At 51.7% G+C, this 23,404-nt stretch overlaps 1 protein-coding gene across 8 annotated transcripts in view; it reads left to right on the forward strand.

The window, feature by feature from the left end:
* The window catches only part of LOC113485713 (ankyrin repeat and fibronectin type-III domain-containing protein 1-like), a 255,680-nt gene that overhangs the window by 79,463 nt on the left and 152,813 nt on the right, over positions 1–23,404 (forward strand). For all 8 annotated transcript variants that reach the window (XM_026859096.1, XM_026859100.1, XM_026859099.1 and 5 more), the window contains one exon: positions 3,179–3,396. In XM_026859096.1, the coding sequence (XP_026714897.1) occupies positions 3,179–3,396 (218 nt within the window). The remainder of the gene's footprint in view (positions 1–3,178; positions 3,397–23,404) is intronic.

Below are 23,404 nucleotides of genomic sequence, written 5' to 3' on the forward strand. Positions count from 1 at the left end.
GCATCTCTGTTGAATTTAGTGTGGGCATACGGGCCCCTCTGGAAACAGCTTTGCTTGCAGAGATGCCCATCCTGTGCTTTCAGCTGGGAAGTGGTACTGGTTCCTGTGCTCTTCTCCCTGGTGGCACACTGTTTAACGAGAGGAAGACTCCTGGCTCTGAGGCTTCAGCCTCATACCTGGGCAATGTTGCCACTCCCCCTGCAAAAGGAACAGACAAGCCTTTTTACACCAGCCTGTGCTGAGGAAAACCTTTAGTGATGCTCTCAGCAGCTGAGGGATTAGCCTGTCTGTGCTGAGAGGAGTAGTCCTGGAGAGGCAGTGGGTCTCTGTCCCTGCTGCCCCCTCTATCCTTCGGTGCATGTCCTCCCCAACACTTAGATCCAGAAAGATGAAAGACTTTCCAGCAATCATTACTGCCAAGCCCAAGAAGATGGTTAAACTTTTAGAGGTGCTGATGTCACTGGGCATAGCTCTGGGTGGCAGAGAGATGAGCAGCTTCAAGGCAGAAGAGCATAAGGATGATTGGCCTCCAGCTTCTGGGCTTGCTCATTTTTGTAGCATTTCCTCTCCAGGGACTTACTGATCTTGCACTTCTGACTGTTCTCAGCTTGATCATTGATTTACTTGTTTGGTAAAAATTGGGAACAAGCTCTTTCAGCATGTAGAAAAGCTTTTTGGGGTCGACAAGGTCCTGGCTTTGTATGCTGTGGCTCCCTGTAGCCCTTCTGCTCAAGCTGGGGAGAGGTTTGGGGAGGATCTCACCTCTCAGGCAGGCCAGGGAGCAGCTCAGCATCTAGTCCAGCTCCAGGACTGCGCTGGAGGATGCAGCTGCTTGTAGCCCCTTGGAGAGAGGAGACCAGGAGCAGCAAAGTCCTTGGGAAACCGGGATAAGTGAGATTAAGGGGATCCAGTTGGTTTGTGAGGGTTGAAATGATGACTCCTCATCCTTGGGAGGGGTGCCCTGTACAGAGGAGTGCGTACGGCAGGTGGCTGTCCTCTCCCTTGTGCCCTGGCAGCTGGGCTGTGTTCATCACACAGCCCGGACCATCCCTCACCTGGGGCACCAGGGCAGTGGTGGCTGCGCCTGGGCGTGCTGTGGGGCCGGGGGCAGGCAGCCTCGGGGACGCAGCGTGGTGTGGGTGGTGGCTGAGCTGTCACAGGTGGGCGTGGGGGCACCGGGGCTGGTTCCTCCTTCCATGTGCACTTTTCCTGTGTGTTGGGTGGGTCTCCTCCCAGGGTCAGTGCCTGCATCGCGGTGTTTGCTGCTGCGTCCCCGCAGCAATGCTCTCTCGTGGTGGCAGTCTGGATCTGGGCTCCGATTGACGTGTTTGTGCGTTGAATAATCACAGCTTTCAAACAGCAGTTCCTGTGTTGTATGAGTTGACATTTGGAGAGGAGCAGAAGCAGCTTATTAAATTGAAAGTAGGGGAGGGAAAAAAAAAGATGTGAGGCTAGGTAGTGCTGTGCTCCAGGTTGCCTCTTTGTTCACTTTTTTAAGCTCTCTGCCTTTCTCTCTTCCCTCTTGCCCTCTCACTTCTGATGGTTTCAATTTGGTGCCTTCAGATCCACTGGCAGGACTTCGCACACAGTGATCTGTCTTTACACTTAAAAAGCTCAGGGAGCTTGGGGAAGAGACGCTTCTGTTGAGACACAGAAGATGGAGTGGCCGGTTGCTGCTCTGAGGCTGCAGTGTCCAACCTGTCTCTCATCATACTCAATGTCAAACCCACAGCCTTGCCGGGTAAACTAGACTTCACTCACTCTGTGACTAGTTTTTACCTTAAGGCCTTTCTTTATTTGCTTTAAACTCTGGAAGTACTTCTCTCCTCAGCCCTGGCAGAGCAGGGTCATGGTCATTCATGCCCAAGGATGCTGGGTTTTTCAGAAAACAGGTGAATTATTTTGCTTTGGAAAGAGGCTGCAGGAGGGGGAGAATTTCTGAAGACAATCATGTGAAATGCCCTTTTGGTCTGCAGTGGCTAATAATTGATGATTTTGACAAGAATTGAGCACGAGGGTTTAACTGTTTATTTGTTATGGCTATTGAGAATTCATTTTGGCTGGGGAGTGGGAGGCAGGACAAAGTCCAGATGTAAAGGTGAGCTTGGCATATGGCATCCAGGCTGCTTGGAAAAGAGCAGAGCGGTGATATTATGGAGACATTTCCTATTGTGTTTTGGCTCTTTTTCCTTCCTGTTGCCATGAAATATGGTCAGTCCTACCCTGTGAGCACCAGCTCTGCAGGGTGCCGACTGTCCTCTGCTGCCGCTGCTTTCTCAGCATCAGTGAGGTTTTGCTGCTGGCGATGGGCTGGTGGAGCTTGAGGAGACCAGAGGTCTGCTTTCTGTCCTTGGGCTGGCTGTTGGTTTGCTCTTGGCCATGCCATAAAGAGTTTTCTGGAGAAGGAGGTGGCAGTAAATCCTTCTGCAGTTTGAAACAGTAGTAGTGCCTCAGTTTTTCCATTCACAAAGCAAGATTTATTCTCATCACCAAGTACAGAGCATGTGAGTACCTGCATAAGAGAGATCTGATACAGGTGTGTAGCATTAACGACAGCAGCAAAAATATATGTGTGATTCTGATTGTGGAATTTTTTATTCTTTATTTATTATTTAACACCCCCCCACACCCCCAAACCATTTTCTTTTAGTGTGGAATGTCTGATTGGACTTGGAGTGATGAAGAACAAGTGACATTTTTTATTTCTTTATAAATGACCCTTTTAAATGGGATAACCCTACTAGAGTTAAATAGCAGGAAGTTTTTAAGTATTAGGATTTTGGTCTGCTGATTTTTCTGATTAATAATATTTATACTGCAGGGGTGCCTGGAGGCCCTGACTCTGGCCAGGTCATCATTGTGCTCAGCTGTATTTGACCGATTCCTGACAGGAAGATGTTGGGACTGTGGGGACATGAGGCTGGACACGGTGGGAGCAGCGGCTGTTGCCCGGGGCAGGCAGGGGCCAGGGGTACGCAGGGTCTTGAGGCAGGGATGTGCCCTCTGACGCACGCTGGGGAGGGGGCTCTGCAGCACCTGTACCCCGTGATGTGCTGGGGGGGTGGGATGGGCAGAGGCGTCCAGGCTATCCACTGGGCATCCCCTCCAGTGGGCTGGAGGGGCAGGCCATGGCTCGGGCTGCAGCTCTGATGGGGTGGCATGTCCTTCTGCTCCCCAGGGGAAGCCTGGCGGCTGGAGGACGACTGCACGGACCCCCCCAGGACCCCCCAGCTTGGCACAGCGGTGGAGGATGCCCCGTTCAGCTACTTCCGCACCCGCTCCTTCTACATGAGGAAGAGCCTGTCTGTCGACAACCACCTGGGGTCCCTCAGCTATGCCGTCCACCCGGTGGAGACGAAGGCTGAGCGCGTCAAGACCAAGCTGCGGCGGCAGTTTGTGAGTATCGGGGTGTCTGGCCCCACTGTGTTCACACACGTGGCTTCCGAAAAACACTGACATGTCAGAGAGCTATTGTTATGCACAGCATTACCGAAACAACAGAAAAAGAGGCTGCTCCAGCCTGGTGGAGCAGATGGTGGCAGCAGCTTGAGTTTGCCCACAGCGTGGCAGAGCCCCTGCCTCCTTCTTGCCGGGTGGCTGGTGCTCTGTGGGTGATGTGTGGGGCAAGTGCCTCACCTCTGGGCGCTGCTGTCCAAAGTATGAAACCAAATTGAAGGTAGGAAATGAGTCTGCCTGTCCTCTGCCTCACATGCATGAGCAGCTGGGTCTTCTTGAGAGTTTGCCCTGGGCCAGTAACTGGGCACAGCAAGGGGCTGGGGTGAGCAGTGAGCCGGTGCTGAGACTTGGGGGTAGCTCAGCCCTTTCTGGCCCTTTGGAGCATCCTGGTGGTGGGTTGGTCACCAGCTGGGGCACGTCAGGGTTGTGCCACAGCTGTGGGAGACTCTAATCAATGTTTAATGGGCCTTGCCTCTTCTCTTTCCCAGAGACACCTGATATAGGGATTCAGATGGCCTTCCTCCTGCCTTGTTACTGGCCTTGGGGTTGTAATGAGGGCTCGGGTGTCCTGGTGCTGAAAAGCTCTTGGTGTTGGTTGGAAATGGGTGAGAGCATTGGTACAATGGGAGCAGAGGGGGGGTGGGCACCCGAGCAACCTAAAGTGCCGCTGAGAGCCGCTGGCTGAGGCAGTGGTGCTCGCTCTGCTGTGGGCTTCGGAGTCCCTGAAGTCATGAACTTTCCTCTAGCCCGGAGGAGGGGCTGATCCCCCCTGCCAGGTCACACAGACTGGTGCTGCTGCTGGTGTCCCCTGGGCCGAGTCGCTGCTGTATGGGTGTGGTTTTGGGGGTCACCCTCTCCGCTTCTGCTTGGATGGACTGTTGACCATAACCACTCCTTTTCCCCCTGGAAGAACAGTTCTGGTCTCAGCAGCACGTTGATGCTTTTCCATGTGCAGCAGCAGTGGATGCCCGTCGGGGTGAGTCTGGGGGAGCTGGTCACAACCACAGTGCTGCCAGCGGCACCCGTCAACTGTCTGTGGGAGCTGCTGCTGCCTCGGGCTCAGGAAGCAGGTGAAAGCCTCAGGGATGGAGACGAGCAGAAGTGGGATGGGGTGTCCAGTGAGCAGCTGAAAGATTTTGGAGGTGTTTTAAGATGAGGCAATCCTGCTGTGGGGTAAGGCACGTATGTCTGCTTTATCTATCTTTCAGCCTGGATCTGCAGCCCCAAGCTGCACCCAGGAGAGTGGCAGGGAGAGGAGGTTGCTGTGATGTTGGGGACCCCCCCTCTTTCAGAGATGGTCTTTCAGTATCTCCATGGGACCTGTCACCCACAGCCTCCCTTCTGCAGTGGAGGTGGGTGCAAAATACGTGGCAGGACTTGGGCTCTCAGCACAAGCAGCATCCTGGTGCCTGCAGAGAGGTGGGCTCTGCCCTTCCCCATGGGGCAACCCGCTGCCTCTGCCCATGGGGCCAGCCTGCTGCCTGCTCAGCACCATGCTGGCACCTCTCTATGCTGTCTGCAGCTGGCTGGCTTTGGTCTTTGACTTCATGAGGTTTTGGGGACCTTTAGCTTTCCTTGGTGTACCCATGGACCTGACTGTCCATCAAGGAACACAGCAGGATTTTTGTGGTGTGGTTGTTTGTTTATTTGGGGTTTTTTTGCTAAGTCATTTCTGGTTTGTTTTAACAGCTTGAAGATGTGGCTTTAGACTCGGCCATGGGCTGTGATTGTATGAGACTTACTGAGAAAAGTGGACTCATCCTCCCTGGAAAGAGCTTCAGCTGGGCCCTTCAGTGGAGGCTTGGGGCAGCGACTGTGCAGGAAGCTGAGCTCGTTAGCTGAGGCTCAGGCCAGTATGGGACCAGTATTCCCCACACAGCTAGAGAGCCTGGTTAAGTTCGAAGGTCCTGCCAACCTGGGGAATTTATTTCCAAGAACAAGTAGGTAGGGCTGGGCTCCACGTCCTCCCCAGGTTTGGTAATTACTTTCCATCTCCGTGCTGGGGGTGTTGCAGTTTCCCCTGGGTTGGTCTGTGCCCTGGCCCATTGCGTGATGCCTGCTCTGCCCAGCCCCAGCTCTGTGAGTGCAGCTGGTGGGGGAACTGGTGCTAGGTGAGAGCCTCTCTCGTTGTGCACGTCAGAGCATTTACAGGAGAGAATATGATTTGCCTTTTCTGCAGTGGCTCATCTGGGACCTTTTAGAAAAGTCCATATTTAAAGCTTGATTCATTTTTCTGGGCTGCTGCACTTACCCAGCTCGTAACATTAGATTTCTGGCTTTGCTCTCCCCATGCTGACAGTCTGAGCTGCCTTTGCCTTGTGATGCAGCTGCTTGGCTTTCTATTTTGTGAATTGCTGCGTGAGGGGAGAGGGTCCTGTTGCAGGGCTTTTGGGGAAGCATCTGGGACCCTAACCTGGCAGAGTGGATGGAGATGGGGCAGAGCTATTGCCACGCAGCTGTCTTGCATCCATTTGACAAGACCCTCTGCCTAATGAGGGCTTTATGTTGGTCATGGGCATTTAAGTTTCTCCAAGGGAGAATTTATTACAGCTCGTGTGAAAACTTTTGAAGCTTGCCTCCCTGCACCCCGGGGGTATGGCATGCTGGAGTGCTGCCGGTGTTGCTGAGGCATCTTTCCGCTTCCCTGCCAGTGCAGAGGGAGCACCTGCAAATCCTGCTTGGTCCCTGTTCCCCAGGAGTGGCTGCCCTTCCTGTGTGTGCCCCAGGCGAGCACGCCTGCCTTCCTCCCAGAGCATGGTGGAGGGTGGGTTTCCCCCAGCCATGTCGCTGGTGGCATGTGTCTGTGGTCCCAGTGCTGGCATGTGATGGATCTGCACATACAAATTACTTGTATTTGCATAATTTGAATTTTAAATGGATTCCAATTTTTGTGATTGTCAGAACGAGTTTTCTTTCTAATAAGCCTTTCCTTTTAACTCCTCTAAGGCTTCTAACGTTGGCGACATTTCCGCCTTTGAGAAAGAGGAGCATTTGATGGCTTTTGACATCTGTCTCTCACATGGATCCTGTGCCTTGTCCCATTGGGTCCAGCATGTGCGTGCTGTGATGAAGATGATGGCTGTGGCCAGGGCTGGGGCTGTGCTCTGAGACCTTGCACATCTTGTTTTGGGTCACTCGGTGATGGCCAAGGGTCTGTTTTTTTTGTGTCCAGCTGGCTCTGTGCTGCCTCCGAGACAGGCAGCAAGAAGCAGGGATGGGACCTTCTGCAGTGTCCCTTGCCTGGGGGGAGGAGGAGAGCAATGATGGGATGGCTGCATTACAGGCTGTGGTGAAACTTCTTGGCTTTGTGGGAGCCCTGATCATTAAAGGCAGATTAACCCTATTAACCTCAGTATTAGCCTTACGGAGCATTAAAGGAGGTCACCCAGGACTGAGTCACTGTCTGTGATGGGACAATCACTGCAGATTACAGCAGGGCTCTGAGTGAATTTGTACTTTTTCTTTTTCACCTTGGGATTTTGAAGTACTCTGTATCTAGGCCAGTCGTTCTGGTACTGCCCACTGACATTGTGATGTTATAAGGAAACCCATTAAGCTGACTGTGCAGCTCCTGCTGCTCCCCGAAGAGGAAGAGCCGGCAGGGCCCCGGGTCCTGGTGTGCTGGCCGATGAGTCATTAGCTTGATTTGCAGCAGGTCTCTGTGCAACAACTGCCCCCCGCTCCTGTGAAATAAAATGCTGCTCTTTGTGCATCATGGAAGAGTTAGCCGGTTTGTGCAGGTGAGATGGAGGAGAGTGGTGGTTGGCATTGTCATGCCACAGCAGCTGGTCCATCTCTGCCATCCCTGGTCCTGCCCCAACTGGCCTAACACTTCTGCTTGCTGTGGTTCATGCATGTTTCAGGTAGGTGAGACTCAAGGTTGTTTTGCTTTCCTGGCTGTGTTCTCATGCACTGATTTATTTTATTTTTTAATTATTAGTATTTTTTGTATGGTATTTTTTCCAGGCAGTCATTTTGTTATGAACTGTCTGTTCCCTCCAGGAAAGATTTAGAGCCCTGTTTGTCTTTGGAACTCTACAGAGAAGTTGAGCAAAGGTAATCCTTGCCTTACAAAACCCCTAATGAAGGAGAAAAGGCTAACCAGAATAGTAGAGACTGGGAAAATGAGGCAACAAGGAGACAAACTTGATTTTTTGGCAGAAATCTGATCAAATCTGGCCTGGGCTGTAGAAGGAGACAGGCACTGGTTGACAGGTACCCATCCAGGTTTCCTGTTCCCATGGATAATGATCAATCCAGAAACTCCTGTTCCCGATGGACACTGCAGTGATGTTGGGGAGCTGGAGCACATGGGTCTGTGCAGAAGCTGCCTCACCCCAGAGCAGCACCAGTCCATGGGATGTGAATGTCTCAGTCTGGGTTGTTGGTGCCAGGAGAGCTGGGCAGAGCCTGGAGCAGAATGGTTTCTGCTCGGAGGGACCCAACCCTGTGTTATCCCAATGGTTTGGTCTTGTTCTGAAGTGTGTGGGGACTTACTAAGACACTTGGCTGCAGTCTGTTGTTTCCTCTATGCAGCTGGTGCCAGAGGCTCTGGTGAGATGCTTATGGTGACAACAAAGTCACGCTGTAATCCCACTGATACCAGTGAAATCACACTGATGGTAACACTTCTACTTGCTTTATTTTATTTGGTTATATTCTGACACTGCTACAAAACTGTGCTCTCATACCTGATGTCAGAAGATACTAGCAAACAGCCAGTCGATACTTGTGCCCTGTAGTTCAGTGCAACAAAAAGAAAAAAAAAGAAAAAAAAAGAAAAAAAAAAAAGGCTGGAACTCTACAAAAGGCAGGTCAGCTCCATTTCCTGAAGAGGTGGAGTAGAGTGATGAGAGTCATACTGGATTTACACACATGCTGCCCTCAGTTTTGCAAAGCACAATTACAGTGACTGTCTTAAGGAGGTAAATGCAAAGGTAGATGAGGGATGCACACTGTATCGTCTGACTGTGCCCAGCCCCACCTTGGCAAATTACTCACTTGCTGACTGTTGTTCATTGAGTGTTTAAAAAAATACAAACCTGATAAATAACATGACATTCAAGCTGGATAGCAGCTTCTTTGTGGGAGAGCAGGCAGCAGAGCAGACCCTGGGAGCTGGAACCGAGGTGGGGAGGCAGCCGGTGAATCACTCCGCTCTGCAAATTAGTGCCGGAGTGAACTGACACTGTAATGCTTGAAACTGGAATGTACCTGGCTCATTGCTTTGGTGAGCAGGGTTTTATTTGCAATGGCAGCTTGTAGTGTCCCAGAAAATGCTTTGAGGTGCTTGTAGTAAAAGCAGTGATAGCTTGGTAGGATTAAGCATGCTGCAGGTCTGCTGTTAGCATCCCCACACAAAGGAAAATGTCTCCTGTGGGGAGGAATTAGAGAGGGCAGCTTTGTGGGGACCACTGAAAGCTGGACTGGTAGAGAGGGGTTTCCTGGTGGTGTGTGTGGACAGTGCGATACATCCCACTTTTTCAGAGCTGATGAACACTGTAAACTGGGTGAGCTGGGGCGGGTGTGCCCATGGCTGCTCTTTGGAATCGAGGATGTGCAGTGAATCTTCAGTCCCATGTTAGAGTGAAGTGGCCCTGCGATGCTTTGCAAGTTCAGTACTGGCAGAAGTGATCTTATGTGCTGTTTGCCATAGGGAGATGCTGCTGCCTTGCTTGGTGGGTGTGGAGGGGTGCAAGGGCATCTTCTGAGGATGAGTCTTGGTGAATTAAGCTTGGTTTTGGCGAGCCATGCCGGCTCCCCTCCCTGCTGGAGCTGCTGGAGCCAGGTGTCTCTGGCACCCACCTCCTATTGCAGGGTTGGCAGGTCTCTGAGTGAGGCATGGGCAGGGCAGCAGGATCCCAGAGCAGCTATACTTATTTTCCTCAAAATCTGGATTGGACTGTAGGGTTGTGCTCCTCCTGTCCACTGCCGCCATGGACTTTTCATGTTCAGTTCTGTCTCTGACATTAGGATGGGGGAAAATCCACCAGTGCAGTCTAAGAATTTATTCTGCACCTTGGGCATTTATTGTCAAATTTTGGTTGCTCTGATATTTATGAAGGCAAATGCCTAGGAGAGCTTGACTGAGACAGGTGTGAGATGGGTAAATAATTATTTTCTCCCTGCTTCTGTGGCTTCTGTAGTGCATGCTGGCTTTGTATGGTGAAACCTCCTGCCTGGGCTCTGTCAGCCTTTCCTTGCCTTCCTGCCTGTGGCACACAGAGCACTTGGAGCTCAGGGCTTGGGCACACGATTGTCCCCCTTTGTGCAGGAACACTTTTAGCATCCCTTCCTGATGAGGAGAGGTTTATTCTATTCACCCTTTCCCACCTCCAGCCTTCCCCAGGGCTTTCTATGTGTGTTGGGCATCTTCAGCCAAATCTGGACAAGGGTTGGGCAGCTTGGAGGTGTTGCTACAGCACAGCGGGAGGATGGTTGTGTGGGGAAGGGATGGAGGGATGCAGCCTCAGCATTCACCCCAAACCTTCCTTGGCACTGCACCGTGTATGAAAGGATAGGTCCGGGCACATCAGGATGTCCCACTGTATCCTAAACATCTCTGAAAGTGCAGCAGTGGGTGCAGAGGGGCCCTGCTGCACCAAAGGGCTTTTGGTCCTCTGCTTGTGCAGAGGTGACTCTGATGGTTGGGAGGGAGAGTTCTGCTTAATGTCAGCCAACATGCTGTGCTGGTTGTCTGTTCATGGGGGGGTCTGGAGGTGGGATTTGCTCAGATGCGTAAAGGTGTATTTTGTCTATTTTGAAAGTTCAAAATGCTGGTCATTCGAACCCTTCCTAACCTTCCCATCCTTTCTGCAGTCAGTGGGGAACTTGTCTGTGAGAATAGGAAAAAGAAAATTAAATCCAAGTATCACACAAAGCCAGATGGCCAGAAACACGGACAGCCGGCTGGGACAGCGCTGGGCTGCAGTGCTTGCAGAGATGATTCCCTGAAGCTCTGTGAACTTGTGTAGTTCCTAACCCTGCCCTGGCTTTGCGTGGTTTCCCCTGTTTGCCTTTGGGGACTGTAAATTTGTGGCTGCATTTCCCAACACGCTGCCACTGCTGGGTGTGTACCCGCAGCGGGCGGCTGGGCTGTGGCTGTGGCGTATGCCTGGTGGTGGCTCAGCTCTGTCCTGTCTTCAGCTCCACGCAAGGGGGGTCTATGTGTGTTTAATCGCCCACTTGCCTCTGCAGCGGGCACGGGCAGAGGTGTACAGACTTACAGGGTAGGGAAAGCTCTAGTGACTCGATCCCCGGCATGCTGGGACGATTTACAGCCCCGCAGGAAAGCGAGGGGATGTGTGAGCACTGCAAGCCAGCATGATGCTTCGCAACAAGATGCGAACAGCCAAGAGACAGCATTTCTTTTTCCTGACAGAGAATACTGGCTCAGCCATGAATTCTCCTCCCATTGCAGAGGTCAGGTGAGCAGGGCACAGCTTGGGAGCTGCATGTGTCATGTTTCTGCTATCAGGGCGTCTTTCTGGTGCTCTCAGCTGAGTGGTGGTGCCAGTGCTGGCCTGCCAGGAGGGCTGAAGAAGCCTGTCCCTGCATTTAGGGTGTGTTTGTGGCCAAATCCAGCATGTTAGTGTGGAAAGGTTACAAGAGCTCCAACAGCACTGGCAATAGCAGAGAAGATCCCGGGTGAGAGCAGTGGGTAGCCATGCAGCGCTCCAGCGGCAGAGGTTTAATGGCTTTGCAGAGGGGCAGCTGATGACACCTTAATTGCTTATCCCACCGTGTGCAGCGTTTGGTCAGCGCTGCCATGGGACATGCAGCAGGTTCCCAAAACCTTGCACACACCCTTCCCTCTTCCACGCTGCATATCCTCACTGCCCAGCCCTGTGGCAGCCTTCTTCCACCCACAACTAAAAAGCTTGGGGCATCTGCAGGGTAGGTGCACAGATGCTGACTGGTTGTATAAAGCGTTTACAGCCCAGTGGGGTGCACCAGCCTCTACTAGTAAATGGGTTGTGGGAACCCGCAGGCAGAACCGAGCATGTGTTCCCTCCCAATTCTGGCATTAGAGAGATTTTCAGGTTTTCTGAAGGGAAAATACTCAGTAACTTGTGTCCTAAATCTATTAGTTGATATTTATTTAATGCTTAATACAGGGCAAAGCCACGCTGTGTTTGTAAATCACCTGTAGGAAGCCTCTCCTGATTGCTGTAAGCGATGTGGGCAGTCTTTCAGGAGTTTGAGAGTACAGTGCTTTCAAATAAATAGTAGCTGTGGGCCTCTGTGCTTGAATCTGGAAGGTGTTTATTGCTGAGGGACTTTGGTTTTGATTTGAATACTGCCATTTTGCAGGTTGGATACTACCACAAACTATATATAATTTTCCAGAGCTCTTATAAAAGAGGGTGCAAGCTGGCTTTGGTCCTTAACTTGGGCCTTTCCAAATAACTTATGCAAACTACTAGGAAATAACCTCTAGATTCAAAATATAATAACCACAGTTGAAAACCACTGCGATTTCCCCGCAAACCCGCAGTGTTTGCTCCCTCTGCTGGCTTTGCTTTGGGAAGGAGCAGCCTGGAATCAGGCGTGCGCAGCCTGCACAGGGATGGGGATGCTGGCGGAGTGCAGGGCTGTCTTGGGAGGTGGTGGAGTGAGCATCCGATGGGCTGACAGAAAAGAAGCGACTTTCCAGCCTCCAATGCCTTAGCATTTTGCTTCTGGGCAAGGAGCATCAAATGCACAGAAAGCAGCGGGACTGAGGAGGAGGAAAGCAGAGTCCATTGCCAACTTCCAATTTTACTCTGCTTCTCCAAGCTAGACTCGCTAAAAATGTGCACTGTGTCCTTTGGTATTTGAAGTTTGTGTGAAAGAAGAAAACAACTACAGTGATTTAAAAGAAGCGAGACATTATTTCATGAGCTGGAGTATTCCTCCTCTGTGGCAGGACTGGTGCCTCACAACATGAAAATTGAGCGACTTTTCTGGTTGGTGCTGCAGCTTGGTCTGGGGCCTCAGTGATGCGAGGTGGGCTGGGGATGCTTGGGCCAGCAGCCAGAGGTGATCCAGCTGTATGGAAAAGCAAACACTTTTGCATGGCTTGGTCTTGCTGAGCACACCGAGGCTTGTGCTTTCTCTCTGTGACACAGCTTCTTCACCTGCCTTTGGCTGGCTGTCCCCTCCCCAACAGCTGGGTGTGATGGAGACAGTGGCCACATGTCTGCTGCCGGGTCTTTCCTGGCCTCTGCATCCAGCCAGAGGTGTCTCAGCTGCCAGGGTTGTTCTTGTTAGTCCCAATGTGCACAGTCAGGTGGTTTTGTCATCCTGATTTTTTTTTCTTCTCACTTTCGGGCTCTGTGATTTGCCAGCAAGAATGGCTTTGTGGTTGGTAGGTCTCTGGATCCTGATTGCTGCTCAGACCAGGCGTAGTAGATCACATCCTCTGCTGACTGTAGGGCATTTTGGTTCATCTATGGACCTTTTATGTGTTTCCCTTGGTAGATCTGCTCCTCTGATCTACCTCTTAAGCCCTCTTGCTGTTGCTTTTCCAGATATTGGACAGTAAACCTGGTTGCTGTAGTCTGAGTGCTGTAGTCTCTGAGTCTTACAACTCAGAGCTCACAGTGTACAGGTTTTTGGGTTGTCTTGATCTGAGGAGGGCAGGTGCCCCAGGTTCATGAGCAAATGGTGCAGCTTTTCAAGTGCAATCCCCCAAAGGCTTTTAATTAGCTATTGGAGACTGCCAGCAAAGAAAGTACTTTGACAACCTGAGGTTTAAACACTTCAGAGTACTTTTCCTGCAAGCAGATTCATCAGGGAGGTGCCTGTGCCTGAGTAAGCCCTTTTGGACATCATTGTGGCTTCATATAGACTCCAGGATCTGGCAAGTGGGTTCAGCTGCAGAATTGGGAGCAGTTTGGCTGTCTGTAAGTGGCACTTTGTGTGTGCTGGATGCCATCAACTGGATTCTGCAAAGCCCCACCAGGTGCAGCCTGCCTGGGGATGCACAGGATAAATCACCAGTGTGCTGTGAAGTGCTTTCTCCGTTAGAAACCATGTGGCTCCGGGAGATGCTCTGAGGTGTTGATGCGTGGGTGCAGTAGCACTTGTGTGCTGCAAGAGGTCTCTGCAGCACTGTGCTTCAGTGCACCGGTACCCACCGCAGAGCAGCAGCTGCTCGGACTTCTCTTCCCCAATGTCTGGAAGAAGGGCTTCATTTTACCTACCCCTGCCCTTACTGGGGAGGTGCGAGTTCTCCTTCAGCCTCCAAATCCTTATGGTCTCCCCACTTCTTGCACCTTGGGAGCCTGGGGAAAACTGCCAGAGCTCCCCAAGGAATTGGGGGGTTACCGAGTCTGAACGTGGGAGTCATATCTGACCATTCATCGTTAATGATGCTGTCAGGGCTCTGCACTCTCCCCTGCATCTGCACCTCGAGCTCAGGCTTGGCTCTTTGCTGCTGTCTGCTTTCCAGTGTGAGCCGTGATAGTGGGGAGAGTGCTGGGATGGGACGCTGTTGCCACCCAGCACCTAAGGTAGGGTTTGCTGCCTGCTTGGCTTTGCTGGACCTCAACTAAGGTGCAAGTGACTTCGGGGGACACTGTTAGAGACCACAAACCATATCTGAATAGAGCTTTTTCTCACGCAAAGGCTGCCTTACCTGCCCCTCCTGCATCTGCAGCTTCCATGGGACCTCAGCAGTGGCAGAGCTGATCTCCAGCCCTGGTTCTTCCCTGTGTGAGCAGCTTCCCTGAAAGCGTGATGTGGCAGGACAGCCATCACCCTGCTTCACTGGCACGTACAGGGGAGAGGTGATGTGTCTAACGTGTTGCCATGTGTCTCCTTTCCCCCTCTGTACATGTGTATCGGTGCCCACCCTGGAACGTGGGAACACCCTGGGCACCCTGAGGTCTCTCTGGGCACAGACTGGAGCAGGTTCGGCTCCTCGGGCAAGGGTGTTAGTGGAAGGCAGAAGGTCTGGTGGGGATGTGTCTCCAGCCTTCTGTAAAAGGACTGGGGATGGGGAGAGCTCTCTGCCATCACCAGAGCTCTTGGCAGGCTCTCCGCGGGCTCTCTTGTGGTGACGTCTGAAACCTCCCAAGGAGCACAGCGAAGCGGAGGTTCGGAGAAGAAGCTGGCAGAGATCTCAAAGGGGAGGCTGAAGATTAAGCACAGCATTTCCGGTGGGAACAAGACGATGTCTGGGGTCGGGTGTCACCCCGCTTTGACGGCAACAACAGCCTTGCTGCTGTTGGGAAGGATGGAAAAAGAAAGGATCCTGAAACCTAAGAGCTGTTTTGCTATTTACTTTGGTTCTGTTTTTACTCCAAGAATAGAAACAAAGACGATGGATTTGCATCACCAGGAGCAATTTGAGGAGGGAGGAGGAAGTGGTGGGGCCTCATTAGTGGCAGGAATGTGCTGGCAAGAGGAGGGCCCCGGTGACAGGGGAGGCGGTTTGACCTGGGGGTTCCTATTAGCATTTTGTTCATCTTGCTTCTCTCCCCCCTTGTGTTTTATTTTTTTAATGACTAGTTTGCAAGCTTCAGAAAGCCAAGCCTTATCTCTACAAGGGAGCGTATGCAAAGGCAGAAACAGTCCAGGCTTCAACAGAGAGTAAGGTGCCTTTGGAGGCTGTCCCACTTGCATAGTTGGGTCTTGATCTCCTGAAAAGAAAAGGAGATTTATCTCTTTCTGCACTGACTCTTTAGAGGTCTTTGCCTGTCACATGTAGAAAACTGTTTTTCCTGCCTCCTGCTGCTGCAGTTGAATCTCCAGTCTGAGCCTGATCACACCAGAGGACAAGAATAGCTGCAGAGGAGTGGTGATGGGGTGGCTGTATGGCCCACAGCTGTGAGACCTTCAGCCTTGCTGATCCTCTTGCTGGAGGAGGAGGGCTAGGGGAGGGAGGACTAGGCTCAAGAGGGGTGGGATGAACGCTTTGGCTGTGGAGCTCTTGCCATCTTGTTCCATGGCAAGGGGCGTGGCGTGCTTGCTGTCAGACTGCTGAATCTCTCTTTACTGAAGCCTCCAAGCAGCCCAGGAGGTGGTGAGCTGGGACACAAGACCAGCTGGCAGTAGATTAGAAAGGCAGAATGATGCTTTGTGGGGGTGAGGATTTCCCTCTGTTTTCTTCGGCTATTACAGAAATGGCTTTCCAAGGTAGAGAGAATAGCTTTTCTGAGATGTCTGGCTACCAGCATGACAGTGTTATAACTTCTGGATCTTCCTGTTTCCTGACAGAAGAAATGTCCTGCCTTGTGAAATGTTTCAGTGCTTCTGGACATTTTGAGGAAAGCGGTATGAAAGCTGCTGTCCTGGAAAGACCCTCTCTCTGTGCATCCAGTTGCCCTGTGGGGGGTGGGGTATTAACACTCTTTCCTGGGCCCTTCCTGGGGAGAAGAGGGAGGGAAATGATTGCTGGAGGAGACTGCGTATGGAGCTTCACGTGGGGAAGCTCCCAGGGACGTTAATAGGGCCATGCTGGACCTGGATCCTTGAGTTCAAGTCCTCCTGCATTCAACTATGGCAATAACTGCATTGCATGGTGAGGAGGAGACACATGCGTGGTCTGTGGTACACTGGGGCTGGAGGGGAGTACGTGCCGAGTCTGGTTTTGGTTCATGCTATTTCCCCTCTGGCAGGGTTCTTTCAATAGTTGGCCTCTGTGTTCTTATGGGTGGGTTCCTCTTTCAGGCTTGAAAGTCAACAGCAAATCCAGCCCATAGCTTAGCTGTTTCATTCAGGTTTTTGTTCAGATGATCATTTACTGTTCCTTGTGGCCATTTAAGGTACCTCTGGTAAGCATCTGTGGCATCAGCTCAGGAGCAATAGGTTGGGCAGGGACTGCTTGGGTGGTAGGACGGAACATTGTCAGCCCAAAAAGTAGGGAAAATAGGGTCCTGGTGCCTGATGCTATCTTGAGAAGGGGATTGGTTTTGACTGCAGACCTTTGCTTGCTGTAAAAAGGCACCAACTCCTTCACACTGGGATTAAGCCTTGTGATGCTTCAGGAGAAACACACAAACCACACAGCTTCCCTGGGAGACTTTCTGTTATTGACCTTGTTTTCACCCATGGGGAGGTTTCAGGGCAGGAAGCAGGAGGTGCACTGGAGACTTCTAGTGGGGCTTCAGGTGAATCCAGCCTTTTCCCCAGACCACTGGCTGGTCTTCTGGGGCAGGTGTTGGGTGCTGGTGTGCTGTTGATGAGTGCCTCAGGGTGACAATATTAGTTGTCTGATAATGTGTTCCCAACCTTTCTGCATTGAGTTTGTGGGGAGGCACCTTCTCAGGTAGGTGCAGGGCTTTCTACCATCCTTCATCTTCTCCTGAGAAATGGCATTGGCACCAAAGAGCCATCTGATGTGATGATGGTAAATCAGCAAGCTGCTTTGTCATCTGAGAAACTAAGTGGAGAAACTGCAGATCTTCAACTTGAATGTTGCTGATGAGTGAATTAAATAACTGGAGCATCTTTGGACATTGCCTGCTTCAAGTCCACCTCATGCCTGTTTGATAGGATGTAACAGAGCTGAGGCTGGCTGCAGTCGAGCACCATGCTGACGGGAGCTTTGTTAGTTGGACGTGTCCTCCTGGGGTTTATACACTGATTTAACGCCTGCAGGGTAAAAACCCTGGTTTTAGTCCCTGACGTGTACAGCAGATCAAAGTGTTTTCTTTCCTACGTGTGGCCGTAGGCATCCACCGATGATATAACTGAATTAACAGTCAGCAGTGCCTGGCCTCCCTCTGTGGAGATGGCTGTCCAGTTGTGCCTATGTTCCAGGGTCCTGCTTTTGGGTACCCTGTTATTGCTTATATGTGGCGACTGGGAATGCTGAGCTCTGGCCATCTGTCTATTTGGGCTAGATTTTCATGGGAATCCTTTGAAACTGTAAAGTGGTGAAATAGATACGCCCCAGCACATATGTCCATGGGGTATTGACGGACCCGTTCATTTTCAGTGGTTGCTTTCAGTTTTACAAGGGCGAGTCTGCTCTTTTCAGGCCTGCAGCACTTGAGACGCCGATAGACATGGCTTCGTCTGGTGTCAGGCTTCGTCTGGTGCCCCAGGAGCCTTCCACTCCCGCAGTGTGCTGCCCTCGTGGGAGCAGCCCTAGGCTCTGCTGGCAAGTGGTGCTGGTCGAGGTGGGCAGCCTTTGGCCTGCACAGAGCCCCTCCGGTGCCTTTTCTTCCTGCTGGTGCAACTGCAGTTGGGTTTGCTTCATGCTCCTTGTTTTCTGTATATGCACACCATCACAGGGCTCGTGTGTCTGGGGAGGACTAAAGCACAGCAGCCTCCCTTGTGAGAGCATTGGGGAAACTGCAAGAGCAAGCTGGAGCTCCAAGTGTGCTGCAGGTCCTTTGTTGGAGAAATTAATGACCATGCTAAGAAAAGACAGATTTTTCATCCTGGGAAGGAAATAAATAAGTTACTGTCACAGAGTGGTGGGCAGATCTTGGTAAAGGGGCTGGAAGTTTCCTGGTGCAGAAGGAAGCCCAGGAGAGAGGAGAGGGTGGGATCCAGCCCTGCTCATCCTGCAGGAGATCTGGCCTGTGGAGCCGTAAGCTGGGAAGTGGCTTTTTCCTCCCCAGCTGGTGCAGGGACAAAGTAACCCCCTCCCCTGCCTATCCTTCCAGCTGCCCACCTGTAAGCCTGGGCTGGCAGTGACCGAGAGCCTGGCAGAGGGTGGAGGAGATGAGACTCTGGTTTATTTTAAAACACGGGTGGTGGAGGTACTCGGCCACTGCGGTCGGCATGTGGCCACGGGAAGCTGTAGGGATGGTGCAAGCTCAAAGCCTGTTCTAAATATTTTTAATTACCCTGCATTTGGAGACCTTTTATAAACAAACCAGCAACAGATGACCTCTTTTTCTGTTACCAGGGCCTGTGCAGAAAATAGATCAGCAGCAAAGGCAAATAATCTTGGTCTAGAGACGTGAGTAGTTTTATTTTGCAGGTTCTTTTTGCATAGCCTAGATCTTTATTTATTCTTGGTTTTGTTTAGCGATTCCCATCATACATAAACTCGGACCCTGTTAAGGCATGGACGTGTCTCCTTTCTCCAGGACCATCCAACGCCCCCATGAGCATCGCTCCCCCTTCCAAAAAAGTTATTGTTCCTAGAAAGCAGAGCAGCGCTGCTGGAATGTTAATTGGGGGAAGTGAATAACCACCGCTACCCTCTGCCTAACCTTCCCCAGCCCCCTCTTAACAAGCAAATTGAATTTATTTAGGCATTGAAGGTCCTGTCTCTCTCTCCCCTGGGCAGACTGAAGTGTCCATTGTGCAGCTCTGCATTGGGATTTGCTGCTGTTTGTTCAAGGAATTTTTTTTTTTTTTAAAGAAAGGCAGTTTTTAAGGGGGGGATACCGTTTTTCTCTTGTTCTGGGGAGAGGAGATGAGTTGTGGCATGCAGAGGTGGGCAGGGGAGTGGGTTTGTCACCATTGCCATTCCCAGAGTGATTCGGTCTTTGTGCACAGGAGGAGATGCGTGTATTTTCCTGTCGCTCCCTGTCGAGCCTGCGGAGGAGAAAAGGAACATGAAGTTCAGTCTGTGTTTGTAGCGGGGAGTAAAATTCACCACGTGTCTTGACAGGTGCTCAGGGTGCTGCTCCCCACCAGCTCAGCACCCATCCTGGGGCCTCACATCCCTGTCCCACCTCCTGCTCAGCCCAGCTGGCATGGCGCTGGCGGAGAGGAGGGCGGTGGTGGGGCCGTGTCCAACCCCGTGATGGCGGGAAGAGGTTTTGCTGGTGAGGGAAAGGCTGTGAGGCTGGCCGGGAAAACCTGTTAATGCTGTCACAGCTGGCATGGGGGGATTGTGGTTTTGTGTCTGTGTTTCTCAGTTGCAAGTACTTCATTGAGTGCTGCTCTGACACCCTGTCCCAGCCCCAAGCTGTGGTTTTATGGCTGGGATTATGGTTCCCACAGATGTGCACAGCTGTCTGGGGAGCCCTGGGCGTGTGGCTGGCCTGGGGCGGGGGCAGCCCCCCTTGTCGGAGCTCGGACAGATCTGCAGCGTGAAGGCTGAGGGTTTGAAGGGCTCAGGTTTGTCCTGGAGGTGGGTTTGTCCATACAAGCAGTGATATTTTTTGTTTTCCTGGTCACTGGGCTTTGGATTTACCAGTTGAACTGTTAGATGGGTTTTGCTGGTGTCCTGGGATCTCCATCCTGTGCTGGTAATACCACAACTTGGGAGGTGTCAGAGCCAGCTGGCCTTGGGCTCCCAACCCTTCATTGTGTGGTGCAAATGCTTTGCTTAGATAAAACCCCAGAATTTTAAGTACAAATGAGATTGGCTGGTGGAGTATTGCTGGTGCCATTTATTTTGACATTGAATTTGTCATACAAGGACTTCACACTGTTAATTCTTATCTCACAGCAGGCTGCTATTGCTTGCCTGGCTGGTTGTCAGCCACGGGTATGGGGCTCACTGGGGAGGGGTACATGGCTGAGAGGGGGGTCCTGGCATTTCCATAAGGTGCAATCTGCCAGGAGGACCGGGGCTGATGTGCTTATAAAATCCTGGAGGCTTCAGAATTGATGGTTGTGGAGGGGAGAGGTTATGCCTGTCTGCATCCTTGTGGAAATGGTAACTGGACTTTTTTCTTACATACGCTGATTTTTATTGTCAGTGGTCTGCATTTAGTGTTGCTTGGTCACCCCAGGATTGCCTTGGAGCCTGACGTAATGTTTGGAGGGAGCCTTGTGTGATGGTCTTTGGGTGACGGTGGAGGTGAAGCAACGAGGTGTCAGTGGTGGGCTGGTTGCAGGAGGTGAGTGCTTCTTCCCAGAGCTGGGCTGGGGAGAGGCTGCGCACCAAGCACATCACTCTCTGGGGTCTTGATAACCTCAGAACTCAAATATCCCCTGTGGTCCCTCTTCCTCATAGCATGTGTTATGAGGGAGTCTGCAGAAAGGAAGGAGGATGATGCAGAAAGCTTGCCGCTTTGAAGGATCAGCTGAACCCCCTGAAACAACTATTCCTCCATGTGCAAGCCTATTTGAGGATGGGAAGGCTGTGAGGGACTGGCAGGGTCACCTCACCTGTGTACTCACTCCTAACCTGGTGCCAGGAGTTCTCGCATCAGCTGCAACCTGGGGCAGAGCCAGGGAGCAGGATGTGCACCTGATACTGCTCTGCTGATCCCACCAGCGATGGCTGTTGGTGGCGTGGCTTCCTACCACCACTCAGGTCTCTGCACAAGAGGAGGTGAGAAATCTTGGGCCATGCTGAAGCACAAAGCCCCAGTCTGGCAAGGGCAGGGTTTTACAGTGGGAGGCATCTTGGTGAGGACATGTGAAACTGTCTTGCCTGTCATTTCTTGCAGCCTCTGCAGGATCCTCCTGATCATCCCCGTATGTTTCTCTCCAGATCTGCTTTGTCAGGATGCGGGAGGGACCTTGCTCCTCTCAGGGGGGAGGACTGTAGGGGGAAGGTTTATTTTCATTACTCCACAACACAGGCATCTTTTTCTAAGTAGAATGAAATATACTCACCCTGTGCAAGAGGAGAGGATGGATCCCTTCCCAGCGTGGGGGCAGCTGGAGGGCTGGCACCCTCCCTTCTAGAGCAGGATGGATGTAGATGCCATGTTAGGGTCCATTACAGTAGGCAGGAAAATGGGATGCGATTCTCCCTCTGCATAAGGATAGTTTTGGCTTTGAAACTTGAGTGGAGCTGTTTCTTATGATGCAGGAAGCTGTCACTGGAACTGACTGCTGAAGCCATGGCTTGCACAGAAATTGGTCTCCCAGGCTGCTGGGGACTGTCCATGTTCACCCTGATGGCCCACCTGCAGCCCCAGGTGCAGCCTGGCACCCCAGGGCAGAGGCTGCCTCCACCGCAGGAGGGACTCTAGAATGCTCCAAAGCCACTTTTCCCCCATCTGGTTTGGTTTTCTTTTTCTAAAGCTTACACTTCAGAAATACATCATCTCCATCCTGAAGTGATGTTCTAGACAAATGATAACACAGATCAAATCTATCTGGATAAATCTGCAGAGTGGTTAAAGTAAAAGAAGATGATTCTGCAGAGATAGCATTGGAGTGAAAACTGAGGACTTGATCTGCGGCTATTGCTGGGTTGTCAGCTGTCTGCCATGATGCTCTGCAGGGTCTTGGGCCCTTGGAAAGCAAATTCCTCATGTGTTGTCTGCTGAATTTAAGCAAGCAGGCCTGGAAGGTGAGGAGCAGTGCAGCAGCTTCCAGCAGCAGGAGAGAGGTGGCTTGTGGCTGGGCTGATGCTCAACCCTGCTTTGTGTTTGACCTCTGCCCTTTTCATAGAAAAAATGAAATAATCCATTCTGCCAGGCAACTCGCTGGCAAACTCTGGGTAGCTCCTGTTTCCTTTCCCAGCTTCCCCTTCCAAGTGGCATGCAGTGCTTTGCACTGACGGGCATCGATTGTTGCCTGCCCCATGTTCAGTTGCACACCAGCTTCATAGCATCCTAATGTGCAGAAAACACATAAAATGCACCAGAAGACAGGTGTTGGATGCTTTGGAAGGTGTCCTAAGCCCCCTTGGCAGCAGCAGCCTCTGCAGGACCCCCCTTTTGGTAGGTTTGGTGTTTGACATTAAGTGTAACGGCATTGGTGCCCACATGGGAACTTGTACTCCTTCCCTTTGGTGTGCATCTGCATACCAGTGTCACCCCTGTGCTCTGCCCTGGCCAAAACTCAGGCAGAAATGAGCAATTTTCTATCCTTTGATGCATTTATTTTGTATAGATTAAGCTCTATGTTTTTCCTTTCTGGCTATCTGCTAGAGTTTTCTGTGTGCTCCAGCTGCTCTCAGTCCCCCAGTCTCTCATTTCCACCAGCCTTTGCCTCTTCCCACCCTCCCTCACTTCTCCTCCCTCTCCTCTCCACTTCACTGTTCTCCATGCAGCTTCTCACTCGGCACTGGGGAGGCTTTGCTGGAGGAGGGAGAGGTGCAGGCTGATGTTCCCATGTCTGGTAGTAAATGGGAGAGGCACTGCTAGGCTGCCTGGATGCGTGGTGGCAGGAGGAGGTGTCAGGTCCTGGCTCTACCCAGCCCCTCTTTCCTTTCAGTGCAAAGGAGGGAGAAAGGCAGCTAAACCAGCCTGAATTCTGTGTCCCCCTGTGTTGCGTTTGGAGACTCTTTTTGTTGTTCATTTGTTGCTGATTTGTATATTCATGATTAAACCCCACAGCTGTCCAGTGCCTAGAGGATTTGGAATGAATTAGAATGACAAGAGACATGGTCTTTACAAATAATCATTTTTCCCTGCACTTAGCATTCATCCTCTTTCAAAGGTTCTCTGTGTGACGCAGATTTGCTGCACTTTCATGCTGCGACTGTGGGGAGATGTCTGGATCTTGCAATCCTCTTTATTTCTGTGGCAGACGTGGGTGTGATGACGTGGGAGGAAGGGGCAGTGTGTTAAATGCTCTGATAGTTTTTAATGGTGTCAAAGTCTGCCATTTAAATTGGGACTTTCATGCTAGAGAAGCATTGAAAGGGGAAGATGGGCATGGAAATTGATGCTGTGGGCCTCCGTTCCTCCACAGCGTCCCTGTCGCAGTGCTTGTTGATCAACCTCCCTCCCCCTGGTCCCGCTTCCCCTGCCGCTGGAGCTTAATCCTCTGCTGATGGCATCCCTGTGTTGCCATGGAAATCGCCATCAGGCTGGTCGGTCTCTTCACCTCTGCCTGATGGAGAGCTGGAGCTGGATCGATGGTGGTGAGCCGGCTGGGGAAGTGGCACCCTTCCTTTGGGCTGGTGGCTGGCACCGTAGTGGCCGGAGGCCAACACATGCCCTGCAGCAGGAGCTGGGACATGGGTTGCATCAGCAGTCTCCCCACACAGCATGTTATAGTTGTGGCTTTGACTTTTTATTGTGTGTCTGAAGTTTACCAGTCGTAAGAAGTGGTGACCTGTGCTACAGATGGGAATGTGGACAGTCCCCTGAAGGTTTCTCCCTGGACAGCGGGGCCTGGTTTCCATGACCAGGTGGTC

The sequence above is a fragment of the Athene cunicularia genome, assembly GCF_003259725.1.
Source record: "Athene cunicularia isolate RWA chromosome 14 unlocalized genomic scaffold, athCun1 chr14_part1, whole genome shotgun sequence".
Classification (NCBI taxonomy): domain Eukaryota; kingdom Metazoa; phylum Chordata; class Aves; order Strigiformes; family Strigidae; genus Athene; species Athene cunicularia.